The following is a 14,575-nucleotide window of genomic DNA, read 5'->3' as shown; positions in this document are numbered from 1 at the left end:
GAAAAGCCTATATTTTGCCACAAGCATTTTTTCTTTAAGTTTTTGGTAAATGTCATTGTCTGAATAGAGTTTGATTCTGGGTTTGATCAACCTGTTTTCTTTCTGCTTGTGGTTGTTGGCATCGTCTAAATATTCTATACATTTTATTTTTTGTGCTTAATTCAAAGTGGGAACTTTTTCACCTCTGCATACATTTTGAAGGACTAGGAGTTTCATAGCTCAGGAATAACAAAAAAGTTTTTCCACACCCCATTTTTCCACGTTGGAAAGAACAGAAAAGATGGCCAGAGATTGCCAATGCACTTTTCTTCATCCTGATGAATGGGTGAAGGGCAAGTTGATTGGATCAGGGTCTTTTGGCTCTGTCCACTTGGCCATGAGCAAAGCCACTGGAGGACTATTTGTTGTGAAATCTACAGAGTCTGGGGCTGGAATTAAGGCCTTGGAGAATGAGGCTAGCATCCTCCAGAGCTTGAATTCTCAGTACATTATCCGGTGTCTAGGGCAGGACTTGTCGAGCGGTGGACACAAACTCAATGTCTTCATGGAGTACATGGCTGGGGGGAGTTTGTCAGATGTGGCAGAAAAATTTGGTGGGGTGCTAGAAGAAGAGGTGATTCAGTTGTATGCAAGAGAGATTCTTCTTGGTCTGAAGTATCTTCATGAGAATGGGATTGTGCATTGTGATCTCAAGTGCAAGAATGTGCTTTTAGGCTCATCTGGAGACATCAAATTGGCTGATTTTGGCTGTGCAAAGAGGCTGAAGGAAATTAAGGCTAATGGGCTTCGAGCAGCAGGTTCATGGCAATCTATTGGTGGGACTCCATTGTGGATGGCTCCTGAAGTTTTGAGAAATGAAGGGATGGATTTTGCTTCTGATATTTGGTCATTGGGATGCACAGTTGTTGAAATGGGAACTGGCAGGCCTCCTTGGAGTGATGAGATTTCAAATCCAATGGCTGCAGTTCTGAAGATTGCATGCAGCAGTGAGACACCTAAGTGTCCAATTCAGTTCTCAAAGGAGGGGGTGGATTTTTTGGACAAGTGCTTCAAGAGAGACCCCAGAGAAAGATGGACAGCTGAGGAATTGCTCAACCATCCCTTTGTTTCGAGGAATTCAATGAAGAGACACACAAGAAAGCAGCAACACACATGCTCACCAGCAAGTATCTTCGACATTGGAATTCATGATTCAAATGATTATGATGATTCAGAGAGTACTAATGGAGACGAGTTGCCAAGCAAAAACCCATTTTCAAGGTCTTGTGGTGAAAGAGAGAGAACAGCAAGAAGAGAGCTGGCAGAGAGTGACTTGGCTTCATCAGAGATTTGGATTACTGTCAGGTCTGGTGGATGCTTTTAAAATCTATACTAGATTTGGAGAAAAATGTAGATTTAGAGACAATGCAAATGTAGACACACGGATTTGAATGTACAGCTAGTAGAGAAAGCTAGGTTGTCAATTTTGTTAGCGGTTTTCCTATGGTACCTCCTTTTTCTTTTGGTTGTATCAGATCATATATTTACAATGTTACACAACACTACCAACCAGTTGATTATATTGCTAATGTAACGCAATTCAGGCAGCTTCACAAAATGGGGCTGCAATATCCCTCTACGTTAAATTTTGCTGTTAAAACTTTAAAAAAGACAAAATTACCCTTAATTTTTTTTTTTTTTTATTAAAAAAAATTTGATATAGAAAAAAAAATTTGAACAAAAAAGGGACACAAGGTGGCCCAACCGTGGGTCACGTTCATTGTTTCACTTTAACATTTAAGATCTAACCGAAGGGTTCAAATTGACTGCAATTAAAAGTTTAGGAATCCAAATTGAGAGGCTTCTAAGTTTGAGGAGAGTATGTCAAATCACGTGATAGTTCAGAGATTTAAAGTGAAGTTTTTCCTAGTATTTATTAAAGGTAATATGGTACATTTTCAATAATGGAGTATAAACCTTTTTGTTAACAGATTGTTAAGAAAGGGAGGTAAGCGTTTGGAAACTACGAAAATTAGAAGGGGAAATTAGGGGGTTTTGAAACAATATGGATCAAAGTGTTGGTTGTAACTTTCCCTTTCATTTTTGGTCAAAAAATATGATTTGAACTTTTGTTATCACAATACCAAAGTCAAGAAAGCTGATCAAATTATTTCCCACCAAGTCAGGAATGGCTCTTTTTATTTTCATTCTTTGTCAGGAGGTTCTTAGAAACTTATTTCTTCCAAGTTAATTTTCCAAGTAGCTCGGACGGCCGCTTCTCCACTCAGCAATCTCTATTATTGTCGTTATTGCTGTTGTTGGTGTTGTTTTCGCTACTCGTGGTGTTGATGGCGGTGGCGCTTTTGGTTGAGGTGGCGCCGGCGTTGAGGGGGCGGTGAGTTGGAGGATCAACTCCACGGCTGTAGAGCTTTCTTTTGATGTGAGTCTTGCAATAATTCTTTATCTCATAATCAGTTCTTCCTGGCAAGCGCCTGGCAATAAGAGACCATCTGAGAGATCAAAAGATAAAACCCACATCAGATTTTTGCTTGTCTTGGAAGGAGATCATCTTGATTTCACAAAGAAGAAGGGAGAAAGCATGAAAAGGGAAGAGTTATGGGCCGCGTACGTACTTGTTTCCAAGTAAGCTGTGAAGGTTGATGATGAGCTCGTCTTCCTTTTCAGTGAAGTTTCCTCTCTTGAGATCAGGCCTAAGGTAGTTCATCCACCTCAGTTTGCAACTCTTGCCAGATCTAAGCAAACCTTAAAAAAAAAAAAAAAAAAAAAATTAATAAAACCCCACAATATTTCTCTCTTTTCTGTGTCTGTGTTTGTGTGTGAAAGTGTTATATAAAATGAATTACCAGCGGCTTTTGGAAGAGAACGCCAGCAGCCTTCCCCATGAAGTTTGATGTAATTGATGAGGCGCTCGTCTTCCTCCTTAGTCCAAGCTCCTTTGTTGGTGTGCTCTTTCTCACAGCAAGGAGATCTTCCCATGGCTACTGTTGGTTGCCCAGAGGGAGAGATAGGGAATGGAGGCTTGAATGGGAATTGGGGGAGAAAGAGAGTAAAAAAGGGAATCGATATTGGATGGCAGGGAGAAGGTGCAATTGACTCGGGACCTTTTTATTTAGAGAAGTAAACGACGGGAAGGGTATTTTGACGAGTTGGTGAGAAAGACAAGTGGCTGCAACTTGCAATAAAGTTAGTCCTGGATTTGGTAGGTAGCTCTATTTTTTTTTTAACATGTCCGCACAAGAAAAGTGGAGAGGAGATTCGAACTAGTGATATTCACTTCATGAAGCGTGGTCCACCACCAATTGAACTATCCCTTGGTTTCATCTAGTTTGTGTTATTTGCTTTTTCCTCCTCCTTTTCGTATCTACGTACCTTTCTTTTCTTTTATTTCTGTTTCCACCCACCTATTCCTTTTTTTTTGTTTTTTTGTTTTTTTGTTTTTTTCACCATGTATGTAAGCATTCATAGTGCTCACACTAACCAACAGTTTTAGAAAATTGTTGAGGTCGACGAAGGATAATTTTAAGCTTTTTTAGGAAATTTTATTGCCAAAGTTGCCAAAAAAGCTATTTTGGTTAGCCGAAATGCTAAAAAGGTTATAGAAGCCTCTATGTGTAAATTGTTGAAAAATCAGTGCTCAACGCACTTAGTAAGCATTATACCAACATGAATATTTGAATAAGAAACTAACCATTACAAAATGATGAATCTTTGAAGATCTGATTATTGGACAAAATAAAAACAAAATCTTTGAAATTATTTAAATAAAATAGTAAAATTTGATAACTAAAATGTTGAGCTTGACATATATATACTTTGAAAAAATAGACGGTTAAAATTATATATGTAATTTTTTTGGCTAGCAAGTTTGCTAAGGCGATTGTAATTGCTAAGATTAAAAAAAGACGATAAAAATATGAGGATAACTTCTATAAGACCGGGCATAAATCATGTTCTTTGTGCCCTCAATCAAAATTTGACACCTAAGAATATCACACAAAAGCAAACAAGAACAAAAACACATGATTAACTCCCATTAGGGCTGTAAACGAAAAGATCTACCCGTGACCTTACTCGGAATCGGCTCAATAAAGCTTGGCTCGTACCCGACTCGATTATTAAATTAGCCGTTCGTGGACATGAAACTATACTCGATTATTAAACGATACATACTCATATAAAACCCGGCTCGCTCGTTTAAAGTTCGTGAACATACTCGTATAGGGGCTCGACTCGCTTATTAGCGAGACTCGTGTATATATATATATTAAAATAAATTATATAGTATATAACTTATTAAATAGTTTATATATATTATAAATAGTATTTATGCTTATTTAGTATGTAGCATAAATACTAAATATATATAGTTAAAATATTAATAATGTAGTCTTATAGTGTATAACTTCTTATAGTTAACTAGTGTATTGTGTGTATTAAATTAAGTTAACTAATTAGTTAATTGATTTAGTTATATATAGAGAGAGCTAATTGGTTAATAATAATAAAAAAATGTTAGATAATTTGTATATATAATAAACGGTTTTTTTTTTTTGGTATCAAAGTCAATTTCATATATTAGTAGTATTAACCATGTATATTAAACTTTTTTTGTTACCATTAAGTGTTAAGAGTAAACTCTTTTTTTTTTCCTTGTATTTGTTTGCTTACAAGTGTCCCACACCAATAAAATAAAATCAAGCACACATCTCTCACAATAATAGTTAGCTAGTCTGGTTGTCCCCACATGGAAAAAGCAAAAAAACTTTTTCACTTAAGTAATACATAAAAAGGATGCGAGCCTCTCTTATGAACCAAGGCTCTAGTTGTCCCACATGGAAAGAGTAAGGCAAATTCCTTTAATTTCCTTAGGCAACTAATCTATAAAAGGAGATTCAAGCCTCTCCTTTTGAGCCAATCCATCTGTGTCATCACACATGCTAACAAAAGTAACTTTGAGTTGCAATTGCAAAGTTGCCCTCAATTTGTTAGTTGGGAAGTAAAACGTTTTTACTAATATATTATTATTATTAAATTTAATTTAATTTGTCTTATTGGGAAGTGAGTTATTTAAGTTAATTTTTTTTTTAGCATTAGCCGAGCCGGCTTGACTCGCCTACTAGATGAGCTCGAGCTCGGCTCGCACAAGAGATTTTCCTTAATTGGTGAGCCAAGCCAAGCTTAAATTTTAGAGCTCGGCATGAGCTTGAGCTCGTGAAATTTTTAAAAGAGCCGAGTTTGGACAACTCTAGGTTGCCCAAGCTCGGCTCGTTTACAGCCCTAACTCCCATCAACCACGAAACCTCTCATTTTTCCTCTCTCTCTCTCTCTCTCTCTCCAGCGACTATAGAGACCTTGCCGGAGCCTAGCCCAGCCCTCTCCGGTGCTCTCTCCAGCAGCTTCCTAGACCTTGCCGAAGCCCATCCCACTTGCCGTTGAAGATGCCGGAGCCCAGCCCAGACCTCTCCGATGCTCCCTCTCTCTTTCTCCAGCGACAGCTGAGATGCTGGTTCCCCTCTTGTTCTCCAGTGCTCAATGGCATAAGTTGACACAAAGGCATATTTGACACAAGAGTATGAGCAAAGCAGAGAGAAAGCAGTCCAAGGATGCATCAACTTACAATTGTTTTTTTTATAAGTAATGGGTATGTTTTATTAAAAGTGTAAAGCGCCCTAAGTACACTAGAGGTATACAAGAGAGAACACCTAACTAGAAAAGAAAAAACGACAAGGAAATCCGCATAAGTAATAGACAAAGGGAAACTTACAATTATGAAACCTGCATAGGGCAAAGCACATACTAATTCCCATTATTAGGGAAAATCTCAAGCACTCAGCAATTTCATATGTTGATTGGAACAAAAATGTCATCCAAGTAACTAGGACGGCCGCATCTCCACTTCAATGCTACCCACCAATTCCACTCACCCTTGATCTTCTTTAAATCTTTACTGGATATTTCCTCAATCAACAGGTGCTTAAGATTTGGACAATTATAGAAACTCAGACATTCTAATCTTGGTGCAATGTGTAAACCGCTAGAGATGCTAACTAATTCAGGCATGTAATGAAGCGAAATCCTCTTCAAATTCGGGAGAAAGTCAGAGGTTTTAGGCTCAGCTGAAATTTTGCAACTTACTAAAGTTTTAATGGAGGGGCAATCTTCAACTGTAAGCTCTTCTAAATTATAGAGGTTATCAAGTAAACCTGTTGTGAAAATAGTGGTCAATTGGGGACATGTGCGCAATGCCAAGGACTTCAGAAGAGATAAACACTTTGGTTGTACTGGCCCCTCCCATATTCTCCTTAGATTCTTCATATAATATATATAGAGGTATTCAAGTGATCCAAGTACAATTGTTTTAGCACCAGATGTTTTAGATACAATTCCACTGCTACCATCTTCTCCGCAAGCCTCTACTTCATCATCTTCTTCATGAGCATCTGCTTCATTGCCTTCTTCGTGAGCATCTGCTTCACTATCTTCTTCGTGAGTATCTGATTCACTATCTCCTTCGTGAGCATCTGCTTTACAATCTTCTTCATGAGCATCTGCTTCATCATCTGCTTCGTGAGCATCTGCTTCACTATCTTCTTTGTGAGCATCTATTGCATCTATAATAACTTCAACCTCATTACATTCCCCCACAACACAATATTTTAGTTGCTTCATATTTCCAATGCCAAAATCTGATAGCTTTTTAACAGTTGCATGTCGTTCCAAGAAAAATGCAGTTGAATATTGGAGTACCTTCTTAATCTCTCTAGGAACAGCCACACCATTTATGTATTTCAAACATCTCTCCCATCGTTCCAACTCAAACTCAACATCGCTAGGGAGTCGAGACATAGTGCGCTTGACATGATGGCCAACAGTAAATCTAAAATTTGACAGTGATGGATGCACCCACATTGGGCTATTCAATAGAAAGTGCCTCACAAGTTCTATTCTTGGAAAATAGAATTTAAGAGTGTTCAAACTTTGCAAGGTACATACTTCAGTAACAATAGCTTCCTCACATGCATTCCACCGTTTGTCATCTGGATTCACACTCATATTTAACTCCTCTAAATGAGACAATGCCGAAATTATACCACAAGGAACCACTACATCTGATTGCATGGCTCTCCTACCATTACTCATACATGAATAAAGTGAAACTTTCAAGCATGTGAGATTAGTTAACTCCTTAATCTCCTTAGGTAAATCCATAATATCTGTCCCTTCAAGATCAAGAACCTCAAGCTGCTTCAGCTCTCCAACTTTGGGCGACAACCTCATGAAACGATGACAGTAACTTAAAGATAGTCTTTTGAGGTTGACTAATTTGACAATGGACTCCGGCAAAGACCTGATGCCGGTCCTAGATAAGTTCAAGATTTGGAGAGCAGGCATGTTATCAAAAAATGAGGGAGGGATCGTTCTCAATTTGTGGTTTCCATGAAGGAACAATGCTAAGAGCATGGAGCACCTTGGATTCTCAGGTAAACTAGATAACTCATTGTGCATCAAGTAAATCTCTTTGACATTTTTCCAGTCCTCTTCCTTTGGCGTTTCAGTTAATCCTAAACCACCCCACATACGACACAATTGATGTGCCTCACCTTGAATAATAGAAAAGGTGTTACGGTCTATATCTGAAGTTTCAGGCCGTTCTATCCCAATATCTTCAATTTCCAACTTCTTATCTTGCCCAGAAGCTTCAAATTCTACCCCAATTTTTTCACCAGAACTCTTCATCTCAGCCGTTTCAACGTCAAACACCATTCCTTGAGACTCTGAAGTTATTTGTTTTTCAATTCCTTCCTCTGCAAAAGGTTCCGGTAAAAATTCTGCAATATAAAAAATTCAAAAAAAAAAAAGGAAACTTTAAATAATTTAAAACAGACATGATTTTGATTTCATGCAATGGAAATTAAATACCAACAAATAAATCTGTCTAAACCAATTTTTATTACCACTAAAGTGATAAGACACCTCCTGCATCATGCTAAACATTTAATGTTTGGACCTCCAAACAGGAGTCCATGTTTACTGACTAGTGGCAAGACAATCTAACTCGGATTAAATTTCCTATGTTGGCTTCTTTGTTGAATTTTGACCAAAGGGGACAAGTCATGTACCTTTGTGGAATAACTATGAAAATAGTTGCAAAGAGCATCAGTGAATCATTAGTAATTTGCGAAAAATTAGAACCTTCAAGAGGTGCATTTGCATCTCCAAAGAGCTGTTGCTGTTGTTGTTGTTGTTTGCTGACCGCACCCGGGGACCCAATTGTACCCGGTCGCATTGGCAGCAGCTTCTCCTCCTCTTCTAGCGGAAGCCTTTCGTATGCGGCGTTGCTAAATGAGGCCGCCATGATCACGACCGGGCCGGCCGCAATTAGGGTCCCGACGACGCTTCCCCCGACCACCTGGCCTTGTCCTCCAGCTAAGTATATAGTCAAGCCTGTCGCGGCTGGCGGTGCTGGTGGCGGTAAGAAGGATCCGGCAAGAGATAAGATCTCGAATCGGCCGTGTAGAGTCACGATTGCTCCGGGTGTGGCCGGCTGCCGGAGAGTGACATTAGTGACTGTGCCTGTTCCACTCATTATGCAGACACCTCTCTGGCGTCTCCTGGCAAAGCTAGCAACACTATCAATGATATCACACCCATTACAAATTTCAATCACATGGCTGCGTAGAGCATTGGCACTGTCGCGTGTGATGATGATCGGTGGCTTAGGCTTGTTCTTGGATCCGGCCGGCCTTTCGCGGGGTCTGCTAGTGATCTCCCCTTCGCCGCCGGAGCCCATGACGAGTTCGTTGCCTTCATTGTTGCTGCTGTTGTTGTTTTCGTAGTGATCGCGTTTCTGGGGGCGGTTAAGGCCGCTGCTGCCGCTTTGCTCATCTTCTGAATTCTGCTGTTGGTGGTGAAATTGCTGCTGCTGTTGGTGGTGGTGTAGATGGAGATCTCTTGTGTGGAAACGAGGGGAAAGAGAATGGCCATGATCCATATTACTTGTTTGACCTTAATACCTTCTCAAAAACCCTCAAAACTTTCTTACACAGACAGAACCCCAAGAAATTAATGGAAAGACAAAGGAGGAGTAAGCTTGTGTAATTTTGAAAAAGAAAAAAGAAAGGAAGTGGGGAATAAACAATAACAAGACTTCTGGGTGTCTCCCTTTTCTTGCTTTCTGGTTGCTTTATCTAGTTGAGGGCTGCAAACGAGCTGGCCGGCTCGCCGTTCCATACCTGTCCTGTTAAACTCGACTCGAAATCGAGCTTGATACTGTTTAAGCCCGCTTGTTACTGTATAAACTCGCTCAATTAGTAAATGATCCATCTGACTGGACTCGTTTGAAGCTCGTGAGCTCGACCTGGATAACGATTGAATATATACATTATTGTATTTTATTAACAAAATCAAAACATGGGACCAAATGGGTCCCCAGCATTTGAAAATATTTGGTAGATGAAGAGTGCTGGCCGACAGTGAGAAGAAAAGAGATGAACATATTTTATAGGATAAGCCTCTCATCATAATGCATTGGAGAAGTTTTGGAATTATATATATATATATATATATATATATATATATTATTTTCCTTTTACACAATTTCTCATTATCACCAATCAAAAGCATTATTTTTTTTATGCAAATAGATAAAAGACTAGTCAAATAGCCTATAAAAGCATTCACATTGTACTCAAGAAAATAGACAAAATACAGTCAAAAGACTATTTTGTTGAGCCAAACTGCTAAAAACGCTCCCCAACGGGCTCAACAAAACAACTAGTTGTTGAAGAGCTACAGTAATCAGAAAATTTGCTGGCTACAGTAGCTCAGTTATGTATATCAAATACAATATAAAATTGCCCACTATCTCATTTTTAATAATAAACAATTAGCCCATCATGTGCTACAACTTCTCTCCTATATTAAAAATAATTTTTTCTACTCTCCATGCATGTGCTACAACGGTTGATGAAAAAAGAAAGCAAGAATAAAAAACGAATAGAGAAAGGACAGGAATTTCCTCTAAATTAATTCAGAGGAAATATTTTTTAATTTATTTAAAATAGTATTTAGTGTCTATAAACATTTAAAATACATATTAAATTCGTTTATTAACTTAGATTGAATTTAATGTGTATTTTAAATGTTTATAGACACTTGACACTATTTTAAATGAGAAATGCTATAATGCAATAAAATAATCATTTTTGGCGCATAAAATGTTAGGTGGCAAGAGATCATAGGCCCCATCTATAATTGTTATGGCTCTATCCACTGATAAGCCTATGACCTCTTACCACCTAGGACTTTTATGGGCAAAAAATAGTTATTTTATTGCACTATAGCATATCTCATTTTAAATGGGTTAAAGAATATTTTTTCAAGACTAGTTTGGAAAGAAATTTCTGTCTGAGAAATAATAATTAAATGCTAGAAAAAGAATATTTAAATGAGATAATAAAAGTGATAAGTTAAAATGCTGAGCTGAATGTAGGTGGTTTAAAAAAGTGGTTAGCTAAAATAGATAAATGTGGTCTTTTTAGCTAAATTTAGCCAAAAAATTGCTGAGCCCATGTAAATACTCTAAGAGCATCATTCTAAATTAGCTTTTTAGCTAAATTTAATTATTTTTGTGCACCGGCAAATACCATAAAATAAAAAGTTTATGAATTTTCATATTTGAAAGTCCGCTGTAACACCGGTTAGTTTTTTATTTTTATTTTTCCTCCTCCTCTCTTTCTTTCTCTCCCTCAACGCTTGTTCGTTCTCTTCCTCATTTCTCAGCTTCCTGGCGAGAAAAATGTTAGGCAAGAAAAGCACTTCCACCAAGCCATAGAAGAAGCACGAGCACCTACCCACCACATCCATTGTCGCCGTAGAAGAAGCACTTCCACCATGGAAGTCAAGAGAGATGAGGGCTTGGTTTTGTAGCTCCTTTCTCCAACCCATCACGCCGAGAGATGAGAGATGGTCTGATCGAATTTTTATCCCACCATTTCATGGTCTGATCTGATTTTCAGGTGTTGATTTGTTGGTCTGGTTTCAAAACAAAAACAAAAACAAAGAATGATTAATAGAAAAAAAGAAAAAAGGTGCGTCAGTGATGTTTTCTAGAAAATGAAAAAACAGAAAAGAACGAAAAAAAAAAAACCAAGGGAGAGAGATGATTACAGTGATTTTGGTGTTGCTATGGTTTTGGAGAGAGAGAGGGGAAGAAAAGGTAAAGATAAAAAAAATAAAAATAAGATTAAAAAATAATATTTGAATAAAATAGATCGTAAAATAGAAAGTTTAGGGTGCTGAGTTCATTGTAAAAAGTAATAAATAAACTAAAAAAAGTTGATTTTAAGCCGCTAAAATAGCCATTAACGGCTGGAAATGCTCTAATATGCTCTAAGTTATAAGATTCTTTAGCTAGTGAAATATCTCTGTTTCTTATCTCTTAAGCGATTCTGAATAGATTTGAACTTGTGCAATAGTCCAATACTCTTTCTCACATAGCCTAATTCGTATCCGCAATATCATTTGATTCTTTCATTAGTCAAGGATTAGCTTTAGAACCTATTATTGCAAAGCTTCTATTATTAATTCACTAATCAACTTTATGACCTTCTCCCATATTAAAATATTATCTACCTAACCTACTCATGCTTACCCAACATCAAGTAAGTCAAACTCATCCTACCAACTCCTTAAAATACCATTTCCATTGCAAACGCTAAAACAGCCCACATGATTCATCTACCACAAATCACCAAAACCCAAGACACCATCATTTCTAAGCATTATCAACACAAACCTATCAACTTATTAACAACCCACCCACTAAGAAATAAACTAACAACCAAAATCATGCTTCACTAATCTCAACCCCACATACACGGCCAAACCTTACATTTCTGTCCCCAAATATGTCCAAAAACAACACATCTATCAAGGAATCACTCCAGTTAGTCTCATTCAATAATCCTACTAAATCCACTTAATTCACCATGATTGAAACACTAGAGTCCTTCAAAGAATTAACTTCCTCAAGCTAGAAACATTAACACAATCCCAACTAATTACAAACACTCATTTGGCTAGCACATCAAAAATCCATAAAGCACATACCTAAAATCAATGAGCATAACTTCTATACTAGTGTGTGGCACAAAGTCACTCTTTTGTGCCCACCAATGAGGATTTGACACCTCAGAATAGAGCATAATATAAGCCCAAAACATTTGATTATATCAAGTCTCTTCAATTTTTATTTTTATTTTTATTTTTATTATTATTATTATTTTTATTTTTAAGAATGTGCAGGAGGGCTAAGGGTGGTAGTGCATCTGGGGTGGCCGGCGAGCCACCCAAGATAGGCAGAGGTGGCCGCATGGCCACCCCCACCCCATCTGGGGTAAGATCTGCTTGGGGTGGTCGCGCTGGCACCCTCAGCCCATGGGGTGGCTTGCCGGCCACCCTAGATCTGCTTGGGGTGGCCACGCGGCGATCCCCACCCCATCTGGGTCTGTTGGGTGTAAAACCGAATGGGTGTTTATTTATATGGATTTTCATAGGTTGATTTCATAAAGGAAGTCTTTTGGTTAATGAAGTTTTTGGGTTAGGGCCGTAAGGGGTGTGTATATTTTGGTGTGATGTTTCACATTGCTTGGTCAAAGCCTCATCCTCTGGTCCCACATCGCTAAGAGAGAAGCCAAATTCCAAATCTCATCTCTATAAATAAGAGAGCATTCTATCTATTCAATAATTCAATAAAAGCAAGACGTAGCCTATAGGGCTTTAATGTGTGGATGTAGGCTATATGCTGAATCACATTAAATCAAATCCACATTAATCACAAATAAAATCCTCATTAATCAAAATGATTTCTATCTTTAATATGCCCTCACAAGATGAACGGTCTGTTAGTTGATTTTGAACATCGAGGCTAGAGTTGATGGCACCTGTTTAAAATATTTGTTCCTCTTAAACTTGAACTTTGGCTACTGTGGTTGACATCGACTACTATGGCAAGGATTTGAACATCGGCAACTTTTGGCCGGCATCGGTTACTTTGACCAAGATTTGAATGTCAACAACTTTTGATCGGAATTTAGACATCGGCCACTTTTGGCCAGAATTGGGCCAACTTTGAGCCTTAAATGTTGTGTTTTTTTTATTTTTTATTTTTAAATAATAATAAAAATCTCGGTTTCAACTTTTCTCAGCTGCACAATAACACACAAATCAAACTCTTTTATTTTTCTCTCCCTTTTATCTTCCCGAGAGAGAGTATACACCGACACACAGCATTTTTTTTTTCTCTGAACTTTTCTCTTCTATGAACAACCACCTGAATAGAAGCAGCAGGCTTCATCGAATACCAATCAAATCTGTAAGAAGGAATTGGTGAAGACCTCAAGGACTTCAATTACCAAAGAACGGTTGCCTGAAGTGCATAGGAGAGAAAGTTGGGTGGTTGCCGGTGAGGAAGAGGACAGCTCCAATGTTGCTAGATCGTGCACGACCCGTGGAGTGATGGCTGGACAAGACGCTGCGTTTGATTGCCCATGAAGGAAGGGTGGAACTAGGTCATTGGAGGCAGCAAAACGCTACACTTATATATATATATTGGTCATATAAAATTGCAAATTCTATGGTGAAGAGATTTGCAAGAATATTGACTATCAAAAAACAAGAAAACAAAATAGAATACAAGAAAAATTCACACAACCACTAGGAACACTGTGTAAGCCGAAAAGGCTCTAATACCATCAAAAAATTCATAAAGATTTTTTTTTTTTTTTTGGAAGACAAGTATTGGCATGTGTGGCCCACGCGCGGAAGTCTGGCTGCTCGTATGGCCCACGCGCGGAATTTTGGTTGTGCGTGTGACACGTGTCTCTCATGCACAAAAGCTCACTAAGGCGTGTATGTGCGCGTGACGGTAGAGTGGAGCTCTAATGAGAGGGATCTCGGCAGATCTGGACTAGTCGAACCCTGATATGTCCATTGGCGCAATTTTCAAGGTGTCGTTTTGTGGAGGCGCGTGGGCACGTTGAGAGTTGTCGCCGGCATGTGGAAGTGAGTGGAAAGTCTGATAGTGTCTCCGAGAGGTGTGTGGGGGCACGTGATCTTCCCGAAGGGGATGGAGATTACTCAAATCCACCGATCTGGGGCTGAGACACCAACTTTGGTGGTTTTTGTGCCGAAAAGTGTTAGTGGCGGCGCGTGAGGTGCATAGAGATTCCACCTAGAGTGGGTGGTGGCGCATGTGGTGGTTGTTGGTGACGGATCTTCCATAGAATGGTAGGTCTGAGCCTCGCAAGCTTTTTTTTTGAAATTATTTTTCTAGATCTGACCAGAAATGGAACCACTGTGATGGGTGGAAATCAGCCCACACTTTTTTTGACTGCCGAAAACGAGTGGTACCAACACCCAAAGAAATAAAATCTAGCAAAGAAAATGCCAAGGCACTAATAGGGGTTTTGTGATTCTTGAGAAGAGACTTTAGTCATTGGCTTGTATAAAAGCCTCATCCTCTAGTCTCACATTGCTAAGAGAGAAGCCTGATTCTTGATCTTCTCTCTATAAA

General features: G+C 38.6%; 3 protein-coding genes across 3 annotated transcripts; 1 reads left to right on the top strand and 2 right to left on the bottom strand.

The window, feature by feature from the left end:
• Positions 1–147: 147 nt before the first annotated feature.
• On the top strand, positions 148–1,410 carry LOC132179980 (mitogen-activated protein kinase kinase kinase 17-like). The gene has a single exon (XM_059592807.2). The coding sequence runs from the start codon at positions 281–283 to the stop codon at positions 1,361–1,363; it is 1,083 nt and encodes a 360-aa protein (XP_059448790.1). The 5' UTR covers positions 148–280; the 3' UTR covers positions 1,364–1,410.
• A 688-nt stretch (positions 1,411–2,098) lies between these two features.
• LOC132178741 (myb-related protein 308-like) lies at positions 2,099–3,077 on the bottom strand. The gene is made up of 3 exons (XM_059591263.2): positions 2,844–3,077; positions 2,613–2,742; positions 2,099–2,489 (listed from the first exon to the last, which is right to left on the bottom strand). Exons 1-3 carry the CDS (start codon positions 2,974–2,976, stop codon positions 2,264–2,266), a joined length of 489 nt encoding a protein of 162 aa, XP_059447246.1. The 5' UTR covers positions 2,977–3,077; the 3' UTR covers positions 2,099–2,263.
• A 2,747-nt stretch (positions 3,078–5,824) lies between these two features.
• LOC148586099 (disease resistance protein At4g27190-like) lies at positions 5,825–8,992 on the bottom strand. Its single transcript, XM_088516115.1, has 3 exons — positions 8,057–8,992; positions 6,601–7,803; positions 5,825–6,411 (listed from the first exon to the last, which is right to left on the bottom strand). The coding sequence occupies exons 1-3, from the start codon at positions 8,990–8,992 to the stop codon at positions 5,839–5,841; spliced, it is 2,712 nt and encodes a 903-aa protein (XP_088372241.1). The 3' UTR covers positions 5,825–5,838.
• Between the last annotated feature and the right edge of the window lie 5,583 nt (positions 8,993–14,575).

Source organism: Corylus avellana, chromosome 4 (assembly GCF_965113065.1).
Source record: "Corylus avellana chromosome 4, dhCorAvel1.hap1.2, whole genome shotgun sequence".
Lineage (NCBI taxonomy): Eukaryota > Viridiplantae > Streptophyta > Magnoliopsida > Fagales > Betulaceae > Corylus > Corylus avellana.
This window is presented reverse-complemented; position numbering and strand designations above follow the sequence as displayed.

What these genes read in the sequence shown, in the direction of transcription:
- LOC132178741 (XM_059591263.2), bottom strand. Translation starts at nt 2,976, where the DNA reads ATGGGAAGATCTCCTTGCTGTGAGAAAGAGCACACCAACAAAGGAGCT. An exon ending in TTCTCTTCCAAAAGCCGCTG is followed by an intron (nt 2,743 to 2,843) that starts GTAATTCATTTT and finishes TTTTTTTTTAAG; the next exon opens with GTTTGCTTAGATCTGGCAAG. An exon ending in CACAGCTTACTTGGAAACAA is followed by an intron (nt 2,490 to 2,612) that starts GTACGTACGCGG and finishes TTGATCTCTCAG; the next exon opens with ATGGTCTCTTATTGCCAGGC.
- LOC148586099 (XM_088516115.1), bottom strand. Translation starts at nt 8,992, where the DNA reads ATGGATCATGGCCATTCTCTTTCCCCTCGTTTCCACACAAGAGATCTC. An exon ending in ACATAGGAAATTTAATCCGA is followed by an intron (nt 7,804 to 8,056) that starts GTTAGATTGTCT and finishes CCTTTTGCAGAG; the next exon opens with GAAGGAATTGAAAAACAAAT. An exon ending in TTATTATAGATGCAATAGAT is followed by an intron (nt 6,412 to 6,600) that starts GCTCACAAAGAA and finishes GATGAAGTAGAG; the next exon opens with GCTTGCGGAGAAGATGGTAG.
- LOC132179980 (XM_059592807.2), top strand. Translation starts at nt 281, where the DNA reads ATGGCCAGAGATTGCCAATGCACTTTTCTTCATCCTGATGAATGGGTG.